The sequence below is a fragment of the Anabrus simplex genome, chromosome 3 (genome assembly GCF_040414725.1).
Source record: "Anabrus simplex isolate iqAnaSimp1 chromosome 3, ASM4041472v1, whole genome shotgun sequence".
In the NCBI taxonomy this organism is placed as follows: domain Eukaryota; kingdom Metazoa; phylum Arthropoda; class Insecta; order Orthoptera; family Tettigoniidae; genus Anabrus; species Anabrus simplex.
This window is the reverse complement of record NC_090267.1, coordinates 193,865,030-193,889,011: the sequence shown is the minus strand read 5'-3', so window position 1 is coordinate 193,889,011 and position 23,982 is coordinate 193,865,030. Positions and strand designations below refer to the sequence as shown.

General features: G+C 38.3%; 1 protein-coding gene across 1 annotated transcript in view; it reads left to right on the top strand.

The window, feature by feature from the left end:
- Positions 1-20,859, top strand: part of emei (transmembrane protein 161-like emei) — a 183,594-nt gene extending 162,735 nt beyond the window's left edge. The window contains exons 11-12 of the mRNA XM_067144268.2: positions 172-332; positions 19,917-20,859. Coding sequence (XP_067000369.1) covers positions 172-332; positions 19,917-20,036 — 281 coding nt within the window. The 3' untranslated portion in view covers positions 20,037-20,859. The remainder of the gene's footprint in view (positions 1-171; positions 333-19,916) is intronic.
- The last annotated feature ends 3,123 nt before the right edge of the window (positions 20,860-23,982 follow it).

The following is a 23,982-nucleotide window of genomic DNA, read 5'->3' as shown; positions in this document are numbered from 1 at the left end:
CAAAAGTGTGTTGTAGCTAACCGATATTATTTTGAAGGCCAGTAAAGGATTTTTGTGTGTAACTTATGTTGTCTATTTCATGAGACCATTCACCAAACTTTTCAGACACAGGTTGTACAATAACAAAACAACTACAGTATAGTAATTCCAAATTCTCATTCTTCTGTGTAGGAGGTTATGCATGGGATGGACTGTTCACTGCTGCTCCTTCACCAGAGGAATGCCCTGCAGATGCACCTCATCCCAGTCATTTTACACCTTTTCCTGGCCAGGAGGAATCTATCACTCATTCAGCAAAACAGTTTACTTTGGCTTTAGATAGTATGAAACAGGTGAGTTACTGAAATCTCTTCCACTGTATTTTTTTGTCTCAGAATAGACTTATATTGCCGATGAATGCAAATTATCTCTCTTTTCCAATTCGTGAATTATATTTGCCCTTGTTGATTCCTCTTTAACTCTTTTGAATCTGTGATTTCTGTTTTGCACAGCTTTAGCCATTACTTAGGAAGAAATTTTTTAATATTGGTGAATTGTCCACTGAGCTGAGTAGAGAACTTCTGCGAGGCTGAGTGGCTCAGACATTGATCACTTGGTTTCTGAGCTCATGTTGGCAGATTGGATCCCAGTTCGGTTTGGTGGTATTTGAAGCTGGTCAAATTCAACACCTCTTTTCAGCCTTTGTGGTTGAGGTTAACTTCCAAAAATAACCAGGCGAACCTGACCCCTACAGAGTGCATCGTCAGGTGGCGGATAGGGGCCCCTATAGTATGTGGGGATTGTTGAAATACCCAGTACAACCCATGGACCAACTGGTAGCCCTATTCCTGGGGGCTTTAAAATACTGGGACACCCTCTCTCCATTGGTCATAAATATGGGAGGTCGCCGCCCTGGGTTATGGGTGAAGTCCTCAACGGCATCTACGGTGGAGAAGATGAACTTCGGTGCGGTGGAGATGGCAGAAGAGGCAAACCCATAGCGTCTGTACTCGAGAGGAGCGGCTACAAAAGGTGCCTGTCTCCATGTTAGGGGTGGCTTATGTTTGAACCTGGCAGTAGGTATAAAATGCCTTCGGGTGTGGCGAGTCCAACGTAACAATAGCCTATATGGATAAAGAAGATATGGTGCCTCGGAAAAGGTTAGGGTGTCCCCTGCTAAAAGCGACGCGCAGCTCTTTGGGTGCTGGGAGAACTGTGAGAAGTGGGCAACCAGCACCAAACTACATCAAGATTGCGACAGTAAATGTCCTGGCACTGACGGGAAAGATAGAAGAACTGGTTGGTTTCCTGAAAGAAAAAGATATAGCCATACTTGGACTGTGTGAGACCAAGAAGAGGGGTACGGGAGAGATTCCTCTGAAAGAAGGATACAGACTGTATTACAGCGGAGGACCTGAAGCAACAAATGGAGTGGCCATCATACTTAAAAGAGAAATCCAAGAATATGTGGAGTCGACAAAATGCGTCAGCAATGGGATGATGGTGATGAGACTCCAGTTTGAAAATGGCATGAAAGATCTATTCCAGTTGTATGCCCCACAAACGGGTTGCATAGATGAATATCTAGAGGGCTTTTTAGAGGAATTGGAGAGACAGATAGATGATAAGGAAGTGCTATTGATGTGGGATCTAAATGCACAAGTTGGAATGGAAAGACAAGGAAAGGAAGATGTTGTAGGGCCCTTTGGATATGGAAATGTAAATCCAGAAGGAGACTTGTTGGTGGATTTTTGCATGGGGAACCAAATGATTGTTTGAAACACCTGGTTTAGGAAGAAGAACAGTCAAGAAGATTACAAGGTATGGCTGTGGATACAGACGAACAGAGACCATGATTGATTATATAATCATTGAGATAGAACACCGGAAGAACCTTTTAGATGTTACAGCCATGCCTGAAGAAGCCTTTGGTGAAGATCATACAGTTGTGATAGGAAAACTGAAAGTGGGATTGAAAAACCCCCCACTAAGAAGAGAGGAATGAGTTAAAGTATGAAAGTTGAAGGAGAAAAGTATAGAAGAAGAATTTCAGACTGAAGTAATATCCTTGGTACCCAGGACGGAGATGGGGAATGTTGAAGATGAATGGAAAAGATTTAAGGAAGCACTGGTTGTATGTGCAGAAAATGTATGTGGTAGAACATCAGGAAATGTGAAAGACAAAGAGACACACTAGTGGAATGATAGGGTAAAGATTAAAGGGAAGGAAAGGAAAATGGTATGGAAAACATTTAAGACTGAAGAAAGTGGAAGAAAATATGAGGAGGCAAAGAATTTGACCAAGAAAGTAGTGGAGGAAGAAAAGTGGAAAAGCGGGGCCTTATTCACACAGAAATTGAGAGATGATATGCAGGGCAGCAAGAAATTACTGTATGGTATTTTAAGAAACAAAAAGAGAGATCAAGTAAACACCAGATTTGTGAAAGATGAAGGAGCTTGAAATATGTTTTCATAATACGTGAGCGGTAAACCTAGGTTAGGTGACGCTGTTTGAAGTAAGGAAATGGAAATGTGTGCCACAAGTCTCTGGAGTGATGCTATTACAATTTTTAAGAACGATAACCTTTTCACTATAAATTTACATGAGAGTAGCCTTTCTGAAATTTAACAAGATGCAAAAGTAGGCTACATAACTTAACCTCTGGAATTAGTTACAGTGCTGTATCTTGAGAAGTTGTAGTATCACATTCTTATTTTATCTCAGTACATAGTATTAAAGGTAGCCTCCTTGGCTCAGGCGGCAGCGCATTGACCTCTCACCGCTGGATATCGTGGTTCAAATCCCGGTTACTCCACGAGAGATTTGTGCTAGACAGGCGGGACAGGTTTTTCTCCGGGTACTCCGGTTTTCCTTGTCATCTTTCATTCCAGCAACACTCTCCATTCTCATTTCATAGCATTTATCACTCATTAATAAATCACTTTGCGAGTGGCGACCCCATCGTACTAATAGCCTATATCTGCTTCATTCATTACATCCCTGACCCGGTTATTGACTGGAAAACAGGTTGTTGGTTTTCATTCCATATAGTATTAAAATTAACCAATCGTTTACTTCAGCCTTCTTTTCTAAGGAGTTAACAACTGCTGACATTGTACTTTATGCAAAAACATATTCTCCCAATTTTCGTTTACACCAGTCGGAGTTGTGAGGAGAGCTCTGGCTTGTTCAAGATCAACTCGCTCGTGCGCAGCGAGGAATCAATACGGAAGATGATCGATTGCATTCATTATAAATGCTTGGAACAGAGTGTGAATATTGATAACAGATAAAAACTAACCCATCCGAATTTGTCCGTAATAATGGATGAATCGGTAAAAAAATTCTCATTGTAACCGAAGAAATATTGCACAAATTAATATAGGAATTTTCGAAGGGCATAATAACATTGTCCTTTAAACGGGGGTTCTCTTCTGCTGTAGTACAGTGGCTGCGGTCGGAGGTGTATCCGAGTCCAACATCCCATTTTAGCCCTAAGTGCCTGCGCTCTAAATTCCTCTTCTGCCTTGAGTAAATCATCCTTAGCAAGCTTATGACGTCTTTTTCATAGGTTCTTAATGTCCCATAACCAAAACAAATAGAAATAAATACAGTAGAAGTCCATTAGATTGAGAATTCATAATGGCAAAAAATATACTCGCTATAACAGATTGTCGTTATATCTGATTTTTTGTAAAAGTTGGAAAAAACACCATACACATGAAAATCGGTATGAAACAGCAATCAGTTTGTTCAAAACTTGTGTTTCCATGGATGATATCCACACTACGGTTTACGCGTTTGTTATTTTTCGAAATGCATTACGTGAAAGAGTACGTTTAATTTCATTCTGAAAAAAATTATAGTATCACTCCAGAGGCCTCTGTTTTCTTCTTCAAACAGTGCCACGTAACCCAACCGTAAGTGTAATATCAATATAATTGGTCCGTTATTGGACATTATAAATTTTCCAGCTAAACTCATTCTTGGTTGCCAGCATTTCGCCCCAGTATGCTAAGTAGGGCTCATCAATTGGTAAATAGCATACCTACCAAGACGTATGGCTAGTGCATACCGTGGAGGCTACTGCGTAGGCTACTTGGAGCCACTGGCAGTGCCAATGCACTATGAGAGACTTTGTCTCATTTTCAAAAATTGATGCCTGCCTGGCCATCAGATGATAAAGATGTTGATTCCCATAGAGAACCTGAAATATTTGTTCCAAATGAGTAAATTTATAATCCCAATATAGTTGGTCTGTTATTGGACATTATAAATTTTCCAGCTAATTCATTCCTGGTTCCAGCATTGAATCCTGCATTTGCATAATCTGAACCATTTGCTGGCAGAACCTTCTAACATTCCAGGAATGACGGCAACAAACAGGTCTAATGACATAGAGGTACACCCCGCTATATCTTCTACTCTTAGTAAGAACTCAATGACTGAAGGCCCTTTTCCTTCACCAGGGAATTTTAAATTTCATTTGGGAATAACATCCAGAGCAGGACTAACGTGGGGCGACCCACCCTTAACTGAATGAGAAATGTGATCCATTATGTTCATATTCGTGTCAGAGAGAAGTTCATTACGACCATTTCTAAATCCTATTTCAACATTACTGCGACTAGCGCTAGACAGAAGGGAAGCATTATCATTAGCCACTTTACTACTCTTACTTAATTACTATCGCCACCAGCATTCCTCTCTGTTTCATCAGCCATGGTTCACAGATAGTTCAAACTGAATAATACAGGGGTGAATATATCAAGACAAACACAAAAGTAATCGAGAATGAAAGGACAAAGTTCATCCTTGACCAATTCAAAACCTTTCACAAAATTGCCCGAAATTATTATTGGCCAAATTTAAAGGATGTTTTTTTAATATTGTCAGAAGTTGTGACATTTGTCAAAAATGTAATCCTGTTCGAAATAGTCAAGTCACTTTCCGCTCCACTGACATTGAAAATTCTTCTGGGGAGAAATTATTTATCGATTTCTTTGGGCCAATACAGTAGAACCTCGATAATTCAAAATCGGTTCATTCAAAATCTTGCCTAATTCGAAGCAGCTCTCGTTCCCGGAATCATGAGGTACGGTTTTGCATGTTATTTAAATCATTTTATTTGAAATGCGGATAATTTGTAATTCGAAGAACAATGTCTGTCCCGTTACCAGAATTCTGACTTTTAATTCGAAACTGCCTTTATATTTTGAAAAAAAATAGTACTTTACAGAGTAAATTTTTCTGTGTCATGAAGGAACGCGACTTCCGGAATGTGCAGAGATAACTTTGCTCACTTTCACCTACTTCGGCGTGTCTACAGTATGCTTCATATCTGCTATGTTCGAGCGGAATCGTAATTATTTTGCATGTGGTGTTTTAAGGAACGCCACAGTATCACGTACCATAGGCCTAGCAAGAAGTGTGCGGAGAGGTAGAAACCGCGAACACTGGCGATGCCAACAGTTGGCGAAAAAGCGTGGCTTATAGCCTATAATCAATTAGTACGCACCAAACAGTATTGTCAATGCCGATGAAACTGCATTGTTTGTTTGTTTTGTTTTTTAAAATGCTGAGGCCAAACGCCCCAAACGGACTTTTGGTTTTAAAGGAGAGAATTAACAGCCGGGAAATGTACTGTGTTGCTATGCAGTGCACACGGAAGCAAGACACTTCCTTCCCCCGTCATAGGAAAGTTCGAAAAGCCATGATGTTTTAAGGGCGTTGGGCACTTTCCATACCACTCCAGTAATAATAATAATAATCGTATGGCCTCAGCTACCGTTTGCAGACATTTCGATTTGACGCCATCTGGCTGTCTGCTCGTCAATTTCGACGTTCCGGTTTACTCTGTCTGCCATCTAGCGGACCTAGAGTAAACCGGATCTCTCTTGGGCGTCTATGGCTGAGATTTAATTAATTTTGTCGGGTAAATACCAAATGTATCACCAGAGATCTTTTACATGCCGACATCGTACGACATGGAGTGTCGAATGGACTTTTTTCCGCCCTTCAAAAATCCGACTACCTCTGCCGGGTTTGAACCCGCTATCTTGGGATCCGGAGGCCGACACTCTACCACGGATCCACAGAGGCAGCTACCACTCCAGTACAAGGCATCTAAAAATGCAGACAGTACAGTAATCCAAAAGATAAAGCATTTGCACAGGGGAGCCAGCATAATTTTTCCTCGTCTTTGAATCGTGTTTTTCTTCCTTTCGTTGCGTGAGATTATGTTTGCCATTGTTTTATACAAGTGCATTGGGCCTATTTGAGTAATGTAGATGCACCTTGTTGGATAAATTTCTGAAATAGTGTTTTCCATGGCATTTGAAAATTTAAACTGAGAATCAAGGTGATTGCATGCATTAATGGGTCTTAGAAGTGCCATGGCAGGAAATCGTACAAGTATAGTCACTCACTGTACTGTTGTTGTAATGTGGACAGAAGCGAAATACTTTCTCCCCTCATCATAGGAAAGTTCAGTACGCCACAATGTTTTAAGGGCATTGGGTACTTTCCGTGCAAGCACAAGGCATCTAAAATTCATACAGTACAGTAATCCAATCAATAAAGCACTTTCATAGGGGAGCCAGTATACATTTCTCCTTGTTTTTGAATCATGTTTTCTTTCTTGTGATTTCATTGCGTGAGGTTGTTTGCCGATGAGTTATCCAAGTGCATTATTTGAATACTGTAAATGCACCTTGTTGGATACATTTTGGAAATACTTATTTTTCATGGCATTTGAGAGCTTTAAATTGTGAATTAAGGTTAATTGCACAAAGGTTGGCATTTCCGAAGTACATGTTGGCGGTTAATTCTAAATCACTTAAATTGAAGTCCGATTTTTGCTTCCCAACGACTTCAAATTAACGAGGTTTCACTATAAATAGATTCCGGGACAGGAATATTGGTGAACTATATGTCATCGATGCTTTCTCAAAATTCATTTGGCTATTTCCGGTCCAGAAAATTAACTCCATTGTCACTACCCGTATGTTATCTAAGCAAATTTTTGGGATTTTTGGCCCTCCCAATTCTTTAGTGTCAGACAACGCCTCTGTTTTTACTTGTTCTAGTTTTTAGAATGTGTGTTTCATATGGGGGATAAAGCACATTCGTCTTAGCCCTCACCATCCTCAACCGTCCGTGGTTGAATGATTCCACCATAATGTCAGCAGTGTTCTCCGTAGGACCCTTTTATGGGCACACTACCCTGCCGTTTTTACAGACCACGTGGCTAACACTACCTAGATATATGCTAGCTAAATAATATTAATCCATCCAGTATAACCCCGATTTTGCGTGACATCGATTTAGCGTAAACCCGCATTTAATGGAAGAAATTTCAAGTCCCGAAAATTATTCCATAAGAGCAATTCAATTTTATATTCCATTTAACGTAATTCGCAATAGGGCAAAACCCACATTTAGCATTAAGGATTCTCAAATACAGTAGAAGTCCACAGTAGCGAGTACGGCATATAACGAGAACCCCGTTATAATGACATTTTTGTCTGTTCCTTCAAAATTCCTATATTAAACTGTGTATTATCCTTCAGTTACAGTGAGTGCCCTATCACTGATGCATCCATTAATACAAGTGATTAAGCGTGCACAATTTTTTCCGTTACCGATATTTATGCCCGTTGCTGCGTGTTATTCTTATTTTCATGTTCATGTAAGCAGTTAGGTATAAACATCATGGTAGAAACTAGAGAGGCAAGAGGGGGCAGCAACGGACATACGTTTAACAGACCGCCTCGAACGGCTAATGTCTCCGGTCAACGCTCATCCAACATAAGAGATTTCAGTTCACGTACTTGGCATCTTATTTTTTCCGTTTTGATCTTGAACTCTTGGCAAAAATGAAGTGGCTTCAGGCGTGATCAATCCTGTTTGAAGTGTTACTACTCTATGTCTGCTACAATATGTGATTTCTCTTGCCCGTCTCACATATCTATACAAGAGTGGGATTTAATTATTTCTTCATTCAAAAGAATATAATCATTTTTTTGTTATGTATGAACATTCTTATTAACTGACTGGCAGCCATGAGTTTGATTATTACACTGTCACCCCTGTGTTGTACCTTATGTTTTTAACCTCCGGCAACACGATTACGTGTTTTTTCTCACTTAGCCATGATGAACACACTTATATATTTTTACTCTTGTTTTATGTTTGAACATTCTGATTGACTGACTGGTAGCAATGATATCCTAATGATTTTAATTATTTCACTACCAGCTCTGTTTTGTACTTTCTGTTCTTATCCTCTGCCTCAACACGATTGTGTTTTTTTCTCTTAGCCATGTTGTAACATTCTATTTTTTTTTCACACTAGTTTTAAGCCTATTTTGATTTTCTAAATGTAAATGTTTATTCTTAGGGTACCATATATGTTAAGGGCACTAGGTTCGGGGCCCTGACCTAACTTAAGGCTAAGATTTATTTCGCCTGATGATGCTTACGACAGTTAAGCGAAGCATGTCCCATCTTATAACGCCTGTTATAATGTTTATTTCCTAAATATAAGGAAAGATAAGTATTGGAAAGGTGGTGTTAACTATTATTCTTATTTTAATGTTCATATTCTGATGTCCAATACGGTCTACAATGAGATCTATTACTGGTAACTGCTTATATCCGGGATCTGCTACAGTTAAATTGTACTAATTTTGTCAGAGTGCAAAATACGCACTAAATTGCCTGGATATGTATTTTTTTATTTTTTACAAAATATTCACTGAAATTAAACCATTATAAGGACCAAAATAAGGGGGAAATAATCACCATTAAATCCCACCCCTTTCAATTAGCTTTAAATTTACAATATGATGATACAGTAAAACCTCGTTAATTCAAAGTCGTTGGGACTCAAAATCAGACTTCGAATTACGTGATTTCGAATTAACCGTCAATTCGCAATTCAGAATTCAGAAGTACCAACTTTTGCCGCGTTACAAAATGTTCTAAGGTCCGTTACTGCATGCAGTTAACCTTGATTCACAGTTTATACCTTTCAAATGCCATGAAAAAAGAACTATTTCCAAAATGTATCCAAGAAGGTGCATTTACAGTATTCAAATAATGCACTTGGATATCTCACTGACAAACATAACCTCACGCAACAAAAGAAAGAAAGAAAGAAAGAAAGAAAGAAAAAAAAGCACAATTCAAAGACGCGGAGAAATCTATGTTGGCTCCCATGTGCAAGTGCTTTATTCATTGGATTACTATACTGTATGCATTTTAGATGCCTTGTATTTACACAAAGTACCCGATTCCCTTAAAATCGAACTTTCTTATGACTCTACCCTTGTACGATTTCCCGCCATGGCACTTCTCTCCTCGAACTTCAGAAATGTAAACACTTAATATATGCAATCACCTCGATTCATAGTTTAAACTTTTCAAATGCCATGGAAAGAACTATTTCCAAAATGTGTCCAACAAGGTGCATTGACAATGTTCAAATAATGCACTTGGATAAATTACTGAAAAAGCATAACCTCATGCAACGAAAAAAAAAAAAACATCGCACAATTCGAAGACGAGGATAAATTATGCTGGTTCCCCTGTGCAGATGCATTATTTTTTGGATTTCTGTACTGTTTGCATTCTTAGATGCTTTGTATTGGCATGGAAAGTGCCCAACGTCCTTAAAACATTGTGGCTTATCGAACTTTCCTATGACGAGGGGATAAAGTTTCTTGCTTCCATGTGCATTGTAAAGCACTACAATGACCCCCATCCCCGACCTTTGTACGATTCCCTGGCTGGCAATTTCTCCTTTAAAACCATAAGACCGTTTGGGCTCGCATTAAAATAAAGCAATGCAGTTTCGTCGGCAATGACAATATTGTTAGGTGCCTACGAATTTATTATACCCTCTAGCGACCCCTTGTATCATATATGATACACTGGGAATTTATTTTCTCTGGCGCTTTGTATGCATGTTGGGAAGGTTGCACCCATTGTATCACATTCGTTACACTATACGCTATTCAACTGTCGCTTGTTTTTCGTTGCTCGCTGTCCCGGTAGATGGCAGGGGAGGTTGTAATCAGGTGGAGATTGAACCATAACAACAATGCTGCATAATAAACACGGTATGTTACGTTATTGCGTACTTTATAACATAAGATTGTTTGCTAATTGTGCTCCAAGTCTGGAGATCATATTTTTATCATAGTAACAAATTTTTCAATAAAATTTCAATGTGTAACACCAAGATATATCTTATGTATCATATATGATTGGGTTTCTATAACTACTTTTCAAGCAGTTTTCTCGTGGGTTGTCTGTGATTTAGCATTTAGATTTTTATTCTCGGAATCGTCATGTTTTTGGCTTTAATGCAATAGAACGGTGAGGTAAATACATATCAAATATGTAAGCCCATACAGACGTATTAAAAATAAAAATATATCGATATTTTAAGGTTATGTTTCACATGATCTTCCGATTTCTTTTGTTAGGGCTGGATAATGATGAGATTTTTGAGATGTTGGATGGTGTAGATCCAAACAATTCAGATATTGAAATTGAAGATAAGGATGTTGAGGCTGATATTCAAGCTCCAGCAGTTAGTACTGGCGTTCTGGAAGAAGGAGATGATGATGATGATGATGATGATGATGATGATGATGATGATGATGATGATGATGATGGAACAGTTTCCAATGGTGATGTTTCTGCCAGAAGGGATCCTACTCAGCGATGGCGCCACAAAACAGAGTGAGTAATTTTGTCAACTGGTCCATTTAATAAATAATCAACCCAGATAAAAGCCAATTTCCACAGATTATCTCATTGTGTGTTGTAGTTCAAACAGTAAAAAGTATCTTGTTACTAATTTTATGTGCGCGTAGAGGCGTGCGGCTGTGAGCTTGCATCCGGGAGATAGTAGGTTCGAATCCCACTATCGGCAGCCCTGAAGATGGTTTTCCGTGGTTTCCCATTTTCACACCAGGCAAATGCTGGGGCTGTACCGTAATTAAGGCCACGGCCGCTTCCTTCCAACTCCTAGTCATTTCCTATCCCATCGTCGCCATAAGACCTATCTGTGTCGGTGCGACGTAAAGCCCCTAGCAAAAACTAATTTTATGGTTTGTTTTTCTTTTCAGGTTTCTGGGGCCATCTCATCATGCCCCTTTCATGGCCAAATGAAGATGAAACAGTATGTGAAAGGAAAACCCCAACCTGTTGGGTTAAAAAACTTTGTTATGACAAGTACCAGTGGCCTTCCCTTAGATTTTACCTTGTACGAAGGAGGTGGAAGGGAAATTGTGTCGGAAAAGGTTCCTCTCCTAGAGAAAATGGACATTGGATGAAGGGTTGTACTTAAACTCTTGGACTCTCTTCCTTCTGGTTCAACCATTTTTATGGACAGATATTTATTATCTGTGACTCTCTTTGATGCATTGTTTACCCACAGGTCCATTTTAGCTTGTGGTACAATCATGGTAAACAGGATTCCAAAATCTGTGACACTGAAACGAGATGGTGATATGAGGCGTGAAGGGAGAGGTGGAAGTGACCAAGTTGTAAGAGCAGATGAAAAGATGGTTATAGTAAATTAATTTCAACAGACTACGGTGTTACTCCCATTGAAGACTGTAGGAGTTGGTCAAAGAAAGATGATCAGTACATACGTATTCCTCGACCATTCCTAGTCAAAATGTACAACAACATCGTGGGAGGTGTTGATCTCTTGGATAGAATCCTCAGCAGGTATGCTATGAGAAACAGGACTAATAAGTGGACAATTAGAACAATCCACCATTTTTCCGATTTTGTGTTGGCAGCTGCTTGGATCGAGTATCGAAAGGCTGCTATGCAAAATAAGTGGCTAAGGAAAGACATTCTAACCTATTTCTCATTCAAGCTATGTAATGCAGAGCATCTCATCTACTCTTATGTCACTAGGAAAAGTGTAGAAAGTGAAAGTGAAGACGAAGATGACGAATTAGCAGAAGAACAAAGAAAACGAACCCCAACCCAGCCACTTCTACCATTGGCAAAAAGATCAAGAAATGCCATGCATTTACCAGAAATGATGACTCAACAGAAGTCAAGATCAAGTTATAGAGCTCCCGGATGATCTACACTAACATATGTCAGATGCATAGATTGTAACGTGTTTCTATGTTTCACTTCCCAAAGGAACTGCTTCCGTGATTTCCATACCACAAGAGGGAGTTGCCTGTTGGATGGGTATGGAAAAGCAACCCTAAAATTCATTCTTTCAATGTCTAATAGTTCTAACAAGTAGAAGGCTATGAAAGAGCTTATTTTAACCTGTATTATCATGTAAATAAATTTTCTTACAATAAATGTTTGTTCTTGATACAGACCCACTGTATCATATATGATACATCCCCTCCTGCCACTGTGTAAACCCTAAAAAAAATTTTATTAGTGAAAGTACAATTTTCAAGCCTGAAAGAGTAAAATTAATTCAGAGAATCATATTTCACGAAACAAATTTGACCTTGGGTCTCTAGAGGATACCAGCCACGTTTTTTCGCCAACTGTCGGCATCACCAGTGTTCGCGGATTCTTTTTTTTCGCACACTGCCTGTTGCGTTCATTAAAAGGTTGAATACAAAAGAATTCCGATTTCATTCAATTTAGCAATCATGAAGCGCACTGTATACCCACCAAAGTGAGTGTAAGTGCAGAAAGCTACTCCTCCTCGTTCCGGAACACACGTTCTATTATGACACGAATAAATTTCGAGTTGAAATTACTCTGTATAAACTGTAAAGGCAGTTTCGAATTAAAAGTCTGAATTTCGGTAATGGGGCCGGCATTGTACTTCGAATTACGAATTATCCGTATTTCGAATTAAACAATTGAAATAACATGCAAAACTCTATGTCATGTTTCCGGGAACGAGAGCTTCTTCGGGATTTTGAATTACCGATTTCGAATTATCGAGGTTCTACTGTATACAGATAAGAAATTTTTTTATAATATTAATATACAGGTTGTTACAGGAGTTTTTGCTCTCAAACACAACGCCGCACGACCTCGACAACAGCAGCAATAACAGCAATATCCACAACACAAATACAGACAGGAGAAAGGTTGCTACCAACAACTCCTTTTAATCAAATTAAAACTCAAGACTTTACAATCTGCCTTAAAATTCACCAAAATATATCAACAGTTGAACCACAACAGTACCTCAAAATTTTACGACAAGGGTTTTCGCCACAAACAGACACGACATATAATTATTAATCAAATAGAACATTTTCAAAAATCATTTTATGCAACTAAATCAATGTAGACACAGAGGTGCAAGAATTACAAGGAAGTTTGAAGAAGGAACTCCACAGAACAAGAACTCTCAAATTTTAACAAGTGTTTTAACATATATGTACCTTACATTTTAGTGTGTTTAAAGTTATCATGACTATGTTTCATGCATTTTAATATGTTTAATGTGTTCATTATGTTTAATGTATACACAATAAGTTTTAGCTTACTGTAGCATTTCACTGCCACATTGGTCATAGATACTATTTCAACCCCATGTAGACAAAACAGTATCACAACACATTTGATCTTTAACCCCATTAGACATCCGGATGCTCTAATCATAATAACATCTTTGTGACATACACCAATGTCTAATGGTTACAATATTGTAATATACCAGCTGGTGATGGCCATAGGAGGCCAAAACCGGTACTGATGTGAATCTGTTTATTCCTATATATAAAATAAGAGTTTTGTCTGTACATTGCTCAGAATTAGAAAAGAATGGTATTTCTGTATCGGACATGTTCACAGTAACAAGGAAATGCACTTTTTACTTTTCCATAATTTCTGTCTGTCTGCCTGCCTGTCTGTCTGTCTGTCTGTCTGTCTGTCTGTCTGTCTGTCTGTCTGTACACGCATCACTAGAAAACGGCTAAAGAGAATTTAATGAAAATCGGTATGCAAAGTCGGGGAATAAGTCGCAATAATCTAGGCCATAAATAATTTTATTCAGCCTGATGGAAATGGTAGTTTAGGGGGAAGGCCTAAAATTTAATTTTCAAATATTTATGTTATTAGTGGTCCTATCTTAATAAAACTTGGTATGCAAAGTCGGGAAATAAGTCGCTACAATTTAGGATACAAATAATTTTATTCACGCTGAGTGAAATGCTAGTTTAGGAGAAGGCCTAAAATTTAATTCTCAAATATTTGTTATTAGTGGCCTATGTTAATGAAAAACGCTAGCCAAGGTCAGGGAATAAGTCGCCACAATCGAGGCTATAAATAATTATATTCACGCTAAATATACTTTAGGGAAGGCTTAAAATTTAATTCTCAAATTAGTATATTATTGGTGGCCCTTTCTTAATGGAAATCGGTATGAGAAGTCACGAAATAAGTCGCTATAATCTAGGCCATAAATAATTTTATTGACGCTGAGTGAAATGGTAGTTTAGGGGAAGGACTAAAATTTAATTCTCAAATATTTATTAGTGGTCGTATCGATGAAAGTTATACAGTATTAAATTTCCGATCATTTATGTCTTATAAATTTTTACCATACCGGCTATGATCACAGAGATATTAATGAATTTGGATGCTTGTTACTAAGTCCATATCAGCGCCGAGTCACGGGAAAATGAGTAAACAGATTTGAATGAAAATCGGTATGTAAAGTCAGAGAGTAAGGAACTACAGTCTACGCTATAAATAATTTTATAAGACGCATCTAAGAGTCGAAAGAAAACTAAATGTGAAGGCCTACAATATAGAAAACTCATAAAATTGATCAACAGTAACATTACATTGACCATTGTTTGTTGTGATATGCTTTATGTCTTCTGTTACCACTCATCTCTGATAAATAGGACTACTGCTGAATACAGAGTATTTTTTTAAAATTTGCTTTACGTCGCACCAACACAAATAGGTCTTATGGCGACGATGGGATAGGAAAGGCTCAGGAGTGTGAAGGTACAGCCCCAAAATTTTCCTGGTGTGAAAATGGGAAACCATGGAATACCATCTTCAGGGCTGCCGACAGTGGGGTTCGAATCGTCTATCTCCCGAATGCAAGCTTACAGCTGTGCGCCCCTAACCACATGGCCAACTCGCCTGGTTGTACCGAGTGTAACAGCCTGCCTGAATATTGGCGGAAGTAGCTGAGGAGTTAGATAACTTTCTTCTTTAGCATGCCATTCCTTAGGTTCATAAATTTTCTGATACTGCTGGTACGTAACACATTGGTTCATCATAGCATTCGAGCTATTCATTTTCTACTCTGAGGTACTGATTGGAATGAGCAGTGCACATATTTAACGGAATAAGGGCAGAGGAGTGTTCACAGCTGTCTATGGCCTGGTGATTCCGGCTCTGGAACTTTGGGCTGTTAGATCGGCATCGTAGTACTGTTCGTTAAAAGTGAGAAAATGTGTCGATTTTCATTTGATCGAGTATTTTATATGATAACATTGCTTTTAATTGCTACATTCCTACTGACGTTTTTGTAATGACCTATGTTGACTTCAGTTAGGAAAACCACAAAGTCAGCCTGTATGAGAATCCCGTAGCGAAGCACGGGTACATCAGCTAGTAATAAATAAAGTATTGATAGGTGGAACATCTTTCTTGTCTATATATGTGCATCCAATCAATATGAAATGAAACTTATAAATAATGATAATTAAAGATAGTCATCATCAGTGTCCCACTCCAGTCGCCCGGGTGTGGTTAACAAGCCTCCTCCACTCCTTTCTTTCCTTCCACTTTTCTTGCTCCATTACTTCCGCCACATCCAATCCAGCTTCTGTAATTCCTTCCAAATCTGATCCATCCACCTTCTTCTTAGTCTTCCAACTGATTTTTTTCCCTTAACCTCTCGTTCCAATTCCCTTCTTGCTACCCATTCCTTTCCCATTCTTTTTACATGTCCAATCCATCTCAGTCTTGCTTTCTGAATGTTCTGTACTAACGGTTGTATATTTAGCTCTTCTCTGATTTTAATACAGTTGAATTCCATTAGTCCGGCATCCAACAGTCCGGAACGCCCGATGGTCCGGCACCATTCCAGGATTTTTTAAATGTTGTTCTCTCTTAAAAATGATCTCTCGTGAACAATTTGATGCATTATTTGTTGAAACCAATCGAAGTGTATTTTTTATTATTTCAAAGTTAATAATGCAAATGTATCTGATACAATCCATTTGTTATGCATTGACTTACTTAAATATCTCTACAGTATCTCTGGAAATATTCAGCCTAGAAGGCTGTGTGCTATACTGAGTACTGGAAAGCCAACCATACGGTTAAAACAAAAACAGATTTCAAAAATTGAATATACAGGCCACATTCAAAAACGGATGGGAACATGCCTTCAAAAATTGAAGCGGACAGAAGGAAAAGAGAAGTTGTAGATGGAAAGACACTAAATGTTAAAGGAAGACTTACAGATAAAAACATCGATGAACTCCGGCATTATTATGGAATGGTAGTAAGAAACAAGTTTGAAAAGAGGAGTGTGTTATTAAGCTAATGATTCTGCTGATCAATATTTTACTGCAAAACGCCATGTTACAGCTGTTTTCGCTGTACGCCTTAACCTATATCGTAGTAAGAGGTACTGCCCGATAGTCTGGCATTTTCGGTAATCCGGCACCGGACCGGTTCCGAACATGCCGGGCTATCAGACTTTTACTGTATTTTGAATTCTATCTCTTCTTGTCTTTTTAACCGATGTTCTTAAAAATTAATTATAGTATCTAAACATAATCTCTTGGTCTCCGTCTGCTTTTCTTACCTTGTCATAAAATCCTGTCTCTTGGGTAACCTTCAAAACTTAACGTATCCACAATGACGCACACAAGATGCTGTCAGTTGGTACAAATATTTTATTCACATCTATTTACAAATTAAACACACATATAACCTTAATCACTGCTGTCACAACAAAACACTCGCATCACAAACTGCCATTTAAAAAAATCCCAATTTCAGCACATGGAGATTACAACCTTGAAACACAGTTGAAACAATTGACTACCGACTGCCTTTTTCGGCATGTCAGTTAACCACAACATGTGTTCACCAGTGAAACTCCTGCTAAACAATAACTCGTCGTTACCATCAAGACCACCTCCTTATATATGTGCCTGGCCAGGCTTCTAGAAAGCTACATTACAAAATATACCTTCTTGAAAATTCAAGATTGCCTAATACATAGATTATAATGTACAGAATATTCTCCATCGTTCTCGTCTACCTATACCATTCTGGAAGTTACAGAGTGTTTCACAACTATGGATTACAAATTATATACAGTAAAACCTCGTTAATTCGAAGTCGTTGGGACTAAAAAATCGGACTTCGAATTACGTGATTTCGAATTAACCACCAATTCGCAATTCAGAAGTACCAACCCTTGCCGCGTTACTAAATATTCTAAGACCCGTTACTGCATGCAGTTAACCTTGATTCAAAGTTTATACCTTTCAAATGCCATGAAAAAAGAACTATTTCCAAAATGTATCCAAGAAGGTGCATTTACAGTATTCAAATAATGCACTCGGATATCTCACTGGTAAACATAACCTCACGCAACGAAAGAAAAGAAAAAAAAGCACGATTCAAAGACGAGGAGAAATCTATGCTGGCTCCCATGTGCAAGTGCTTTATTAATTGGGTATGCATTTTAGATGCTTTGTATTTACACAGAAAGTACCCGATGCCCTTAAAATCAAACTTTCCTATGACTCTATCCTTGTACGATTTCCCGCCATGGCACTTCTCTCGTACTTCAGAAATGTAAACACTTGCCGCGTCACGAAGTATTCTAAGACCCACTAATACATGCAGTCACCACGATTCAGTTTAAACCTTTCAAATGCCATAGAAAAAACTATTTCCAAAATGTATCCAACAAGATGCATTTACAATGTTCAAATAATGCACTTGGATAAATCACTGACAAACATAACCTCACGCAACGAAAGAAAAAATCGCACAATTCAAAGACGAGAATAAATTATGACGGTTCCGCTGTGCAAATGCATTATCTTTTTGTATTTCTGTACTGTTTGCATTTTTAGATGCTTTGTACTGGCATGGAAAGTGCCCGACGCCTTTAAAACATTGTAGCTTATCGAACATTCCTATGACAAGGGGATAAAGTATCTCACGCCCATGTGCATTGCAACGCACTACTATGACCACTACTACTACCATGACCCCCATCCCTCACCCTTGTACGATTTCCCGGCTCACATTAAAATAAAGCAGTACAGTTTTACCGGCAATGACAATATTGTTCGGTGCCTACGAATTTATTATATGAGCCACGTTTTTTTCGTCAACTGTCGGCATCGCCAGTGTTTGCGGATTCTGTTTTCCCGCACACTGCCTGTTGTGTGATATTACGGCGTTCCTTAAAAGGTCGAATACAAAAGAATTCTGATTTCATTCAACTTAGCAATCATGAAGTGCACTGTAGACCCACCGAAGTGAGTGTAAGTGCGGAAAGCTACCCCTCCACATTCCGGAATGCGCGTTCTATTATGAAGCGGAGCGGATAAATTTTGAGTTGAAATTACTCTGTAACATACTATTGTTTTAAAATGTAAAGGCAGTTTCGAATTAAAAGTCTGAATTTCGGTAATGGGGTCGACATAGTACTTCGAATTACGAATTATCCGTATTTCGAATTAAACAATTGAAATAACATGCAAAACTCTATCTCATGTTTCCGGGAACGAGAGCTTCTTCGAATTAGGCGCGATTTTGAATTATCGAGGTTCTACTGTATACAGATAAGAATAAATTTTATAATATTAATTTACAGGTATTTACATTAACTGAACTCATATAAATATTTATGTACAGCACATGTTTCATGGCCGGCCCCGTGGTGTAGGGGTAGCGTGCCTGCCTCTCACCCGGAGGCCCCGGGTTCGATTCCCGGCCAGGTCGGGGATTTTTACCTGGACCTGAGGGCTGGTTCGAGGTCCACTCAGCCTACATGATTAGAATTGAGGAGTTATCTGACGGTGAGATAGCGGCCCCGATCTAGGACGCCAAGAATAACGGCCGAGAAGATTCGTTGTGCTGACCACACGACACCTCGAAATCTGCAGGCCTTTGGGCTGAGCAGCGGTCGCTTGGTAGGCCAAGGCCCTTCAAGGGCTGTAGTGCCATGGGATTTGGTTTGGTTTGGTTTGGTTTGGTTTGGTTTACATGTTTCATGACATAACCTCACAAACACCACAATCATATCGTATGTACATATGATGTAATAATGATAATACTAAATGGATGTAACACTTCATAGCTATACCCGCACATACAAGTAACAATAGTAGTAGTAATAAGAATAATAATAATTCAAGATTGATATTTGCATTAGTAACCCATGGGTGAGAGAATATTGTTTCCAAGTTATATCTGTTTATCATACTTGGATCAAACTTGCCTTCCGTTATTACCTTGCATAAAAGCATAGTCATCCACTCATTCTCAACTTTGCCTTTGTCTCTTCATGCTTTCGTGCCATTGTTTGTTGGGATCAGCAGTCAGTGGCTACTGTTGTGTTTGTTACCTCAAGCTTATCCATAAGATATCCCCTCCAAGCTTTCATGCTTTTTCATAAGAGTCAGTTTGCAATTGATTCTTTCCTCCATCTCTTGCTGTTGATTGCTAAGAACTGTGAACAGTATGAACCTGAGCCGAGATAGCAGTGTACCGATGCTTGGCTTTTAAAGGTTTAAAATCTTACCTTACACGTGTCTAAATTTTTTCCTCCAAAGTTTTGCTCTCCTAAGTTACATATTTCTGTATGATTTTCGGGTTCATGTATAGGGCATGCACATGTTTATTCTGTATTAATAATGGTGGGTATTATACAGTGCATTAATTCCTTGTTTACATTTTTCTTATCTAGGTATTTACCACCGATGTGTTCCGTGGACTCTTAGGATTTGCAACATGGTGGAGCTGTTTTGCATGGTTTGCAACAACTTCCATGGGCATGGTCTATCAAACATATTTTGGCCACACCTAAGTTGATGACTGGTTGTTAAATACATCTTATTTTTGTAGGAATGTTTTTATATTATAATGTTGTCTCATTGTTTTATTCATGAAGACAGGTTTAGTAATTTATTAGATGAATCTACTCTATAACTACCACATTTTTATATTTGTATAGACTATACATTTTAGATATTGTGCATATTTTTCCAACTAGTTTCCAGTTTATTTATACATTTTGTTTTTATGAAGAATTGTTGAAATCTTTCTTTGAAGTCAGATTTTCTATTATGGAAATCTGAACCTTCCAGGTATAATTCTAGTCATTGATGAAAAGAAAAATATGTTATTGAGACATGCTCAATTATTGTGCTGCTAATACTCTTCATTTCCTGCATCTTAAAATTATGATAACACAAGTATGTTTACATGTAGTGACATTTACAAGGAAATAGCACAGATGTGATTTCAAGTAGAATTAAGCTGAAAATGTTCCATATTCTTGGGAGCTGAATTGAAGCTTCGTAACATTTCTGGAGGCTGCATAAATTTACTATGAGGAAGATAATATAGAAACACATGTAGGGAAGAAAAACATAAGAAATAGATCCATACCTGATGATGCATTTATTGAGACTAGGATTCTAGTCCTAGGAGTGTCAAACATTTTCAGCAAAATTCTGTTCTGAAGATGTAAAATCTTTTGAGGAGTTATTTTCCAAATCCAAGACAGATCCTGCAGTAAAAATGAAATGGCGTATGGCTTTTAGTGCCAGGAGATCCCAGGATGGGTTCGGCTCGCCAGGTGCAGGTCTTTTTTTATTTGACTCCCGTAGACGACCTGTGCATCATGATGAGGATGAAATGATGATGAAGACAACACATACACCCAGCCCCCATGCCAGGGAAATTAACCAATGATGGTTAAAATTCCCGACCCCTGTGACCAAAGGCCAGCACGCTAACTATTTAGCCATGGAGCCGGACAGATCCTGCAGTATTTCTACTTCTGACTGGTAAAGATGTAACAATAAAATACAGTATTTGTTTTTCTGTAATGTTTTATTCCCTGCACATACTCCTGTCGGATCATTGCACCGATAAGTTGGTCCCCTACCCCGACTTCTTGCATTGTATGATCTTTTTATTTATTTTATGTGATGGATGTTCAGTGCCAATTAGACTGCACTGGTATCAAAATACTATGAGTCCTAGTAGATGGAGAATATGTTGCCTTACCTTCATCTTCTACTCCTCATCTCCTCCCCTTCCGAACTGATGATATTCTTATAAAATTTATAATCATCACTTTTGTCATTTTTTGTTTCTTTTGGTGTGCAGTGGTTATAGGTTATAAGAACATTAGGTATCTAAGTTTCTTTTTACCATCATCTGCAGCTGAACAGAGCTATCGTGGTTAACTTAACAATGGACAGTTCTCATACTTACGGCTACAGGAGGGCAGAATTCCTAAGCAAAAACATTTTGTGTTCTGATTCAAGAAAATCTCTATCAAAATTGGAGGAATGTTAGAATGTCCTCCAAAGAAATCTCTGCATCATCTGGCACAAGAAACAGGTGTCTAAAAATTTTCAACCTAGCAAGCAATTAAACTTTTAAAAATTTATACTTAGTAGAGTTTCTGTAGCCCAAGAATCACAACTGTGTGACGATTTAGAGTGAGTTTCTGTTATTGGATGTTACAGAAGTTTGCTAATAGTGTATTGAACCACAATAAGCCCTACTTCACTTTCTTAGAAAAAGCATGATTCAATTGGCATGGTTATGTTAATTCAGAGAATAGATAATTTAACACTGGAGCACAGAAATTATCTAATTACAGGAATAATTATAATTCTTATTGTGAATAATGATGACAGTTGTGAACAGTTACCTCAACATTTTGAGTCCCTAGTCAACTGCCCTCCTCCAGCATCAAGAATTATAATTTTTGGTTCATCCTTCATTTCACCTGATTCTCTTCCTCCTGATCAAGAAGAAATTGTCAGAATCATTGCATCTCTCCCCAGCAATAAGACATTAGGCACGGATTCTATAGTTGCCGAAGTTCTGTAAATGGCTGACCAAAAGGAATAACTCTTTCGTGATATACGGGAATCTGAAACTATTCCTAAAGAGTAATGATCAGCTGTTATACATCCTCCTCATAAAAAGAAAAAAGTACGCAGGCAAACGTGAATAAATACAGAGACATATCTTTTCATTCAGCTGCCTATAAAATCCTGTCAAAAGCACTTCAATATCACATTGAATCTATTGTTGATCCTCAGATTGGTGAATATCAAGATGATTTCCGTAAGATCCGTTCCTGCAGTGAAAAAATCTTTTCGCTAAAGAGTATTATCACTTACATTGACTTTTGTTTATTTGAAGAAGGCCTATGACTCATTTGACCAATTCAGTTGTCTTGATACATTCAAGGAGATGGGATGGATATGAAGACTTTTCCCATCATCATACCAATTATGACCAACACATATTCACTAGTGAAATTCATGAGGGGAAAATTCTAGATCCTTTGAGATTAAGACTGGTATTCATCAGGGTGATGGGTTCTCGCCTATTTATTTCAACTGTGTTCTTGAGAAAGTCATCCGTGAATGATATATTAGGCTGGGCACTGGATTCAAAGTAGTGAACATCAGCTGCTTTGCTTTTGCAGAAGATGTAGTCCTAATGGCGTATGACCTCAGCATACCCTGCCTCCAGGTTGCAACATTGCAAGAAGTAGGTAAAGCTGTAGGTCTCCAGATGTCTTTTGAAAAAACTGAAATAATGATGTCTGACCATCATAATACCACTCTTGTTCTTGATACCAAATATGGAAAAACCAAATGTTGTTTGGAGAGATCATTCTCTTTTATGCATTGGAGTAAGAAGCTCTGAAATTTCGGGCTAAATACATGGAAACATCTTTTCACCTCTGCAAATCACTTATTAGTTCAGATCGATCTCATGGTAGGCTAAATACCACCACTACACCACAGTGGTATATACTGAAGCCTTATTTGCTGGTGAATGCTTGGCCCTTACTCAGAATTGTGAGATAGAAAGGATCCTAATGAAAGAGAGGAAATTCCTATAAAAGATCCTCGGCCTGTAGCAATATTCTGAGAGTGAGTATCACCTGAGGTAAATTGCCCTGAAGAGGGTTTTCCATGTTTTGCCTTTTTCTCACCCTGCAAATTCTGGAGCTGTACCTTAATTAAGGCCATGGCCGCTTCCTTCCCATTCCTAGGCCTTTCCTGTCCCATCGTCGCCATAAGACCTATCTGTGTCGGTGCGATGTAAAGCAACTAGCAAAAAAAAAATTGCAGATCTGGGGCCTGTTCCACGAACGAACTTCACAATTTTTCACTTTTCACTTTGCATTTTTCAGTTCAGATTTTGTTCCACCATCACTTTTCAGATTTAGCTTGCAAAGTGAAAAGTGAAAAGTTAGGAATCTTTCACTTTTCAAGCCTGTTATGTTCCTTCATTGGTACAGAAATGCAAAGTGCAAAGAAATGAAATGAAAAGTTTTCATAAATCTTGCAAAGAGGTGATTCCCTTTCCATATGTTAATTAACAAGTATGTACACTAGTTTCTCGGCGTACAATTTGGTTTAGTGATATAAACACGTTACAACGTGAGCTTTTGTTAGCATCAAGTGAAGACAGTGATGAAGAATCCAATAAGGAAACGTGCAAAGAAAGGATTAATTTTCATAACCTCACTTCGACGGAATTTTGCGAGTGATTTCGTATTATCCCAATAGAGGCTTACTATATTCTTGAAATGATCGGTCATTTATTGAAACATAAAGAAGTAAATTCCTTTCCGAAAAAGAACAAATTCTTATATGCTTACATTGGTTAGTAAATGGTGCCCAGCTGTACTGTGTAGCAGCAATGCATGGGACATCAAAATCAATTATTTGCAGAACTGTTACCAAAGTCGTAGATGTTATAGTAAA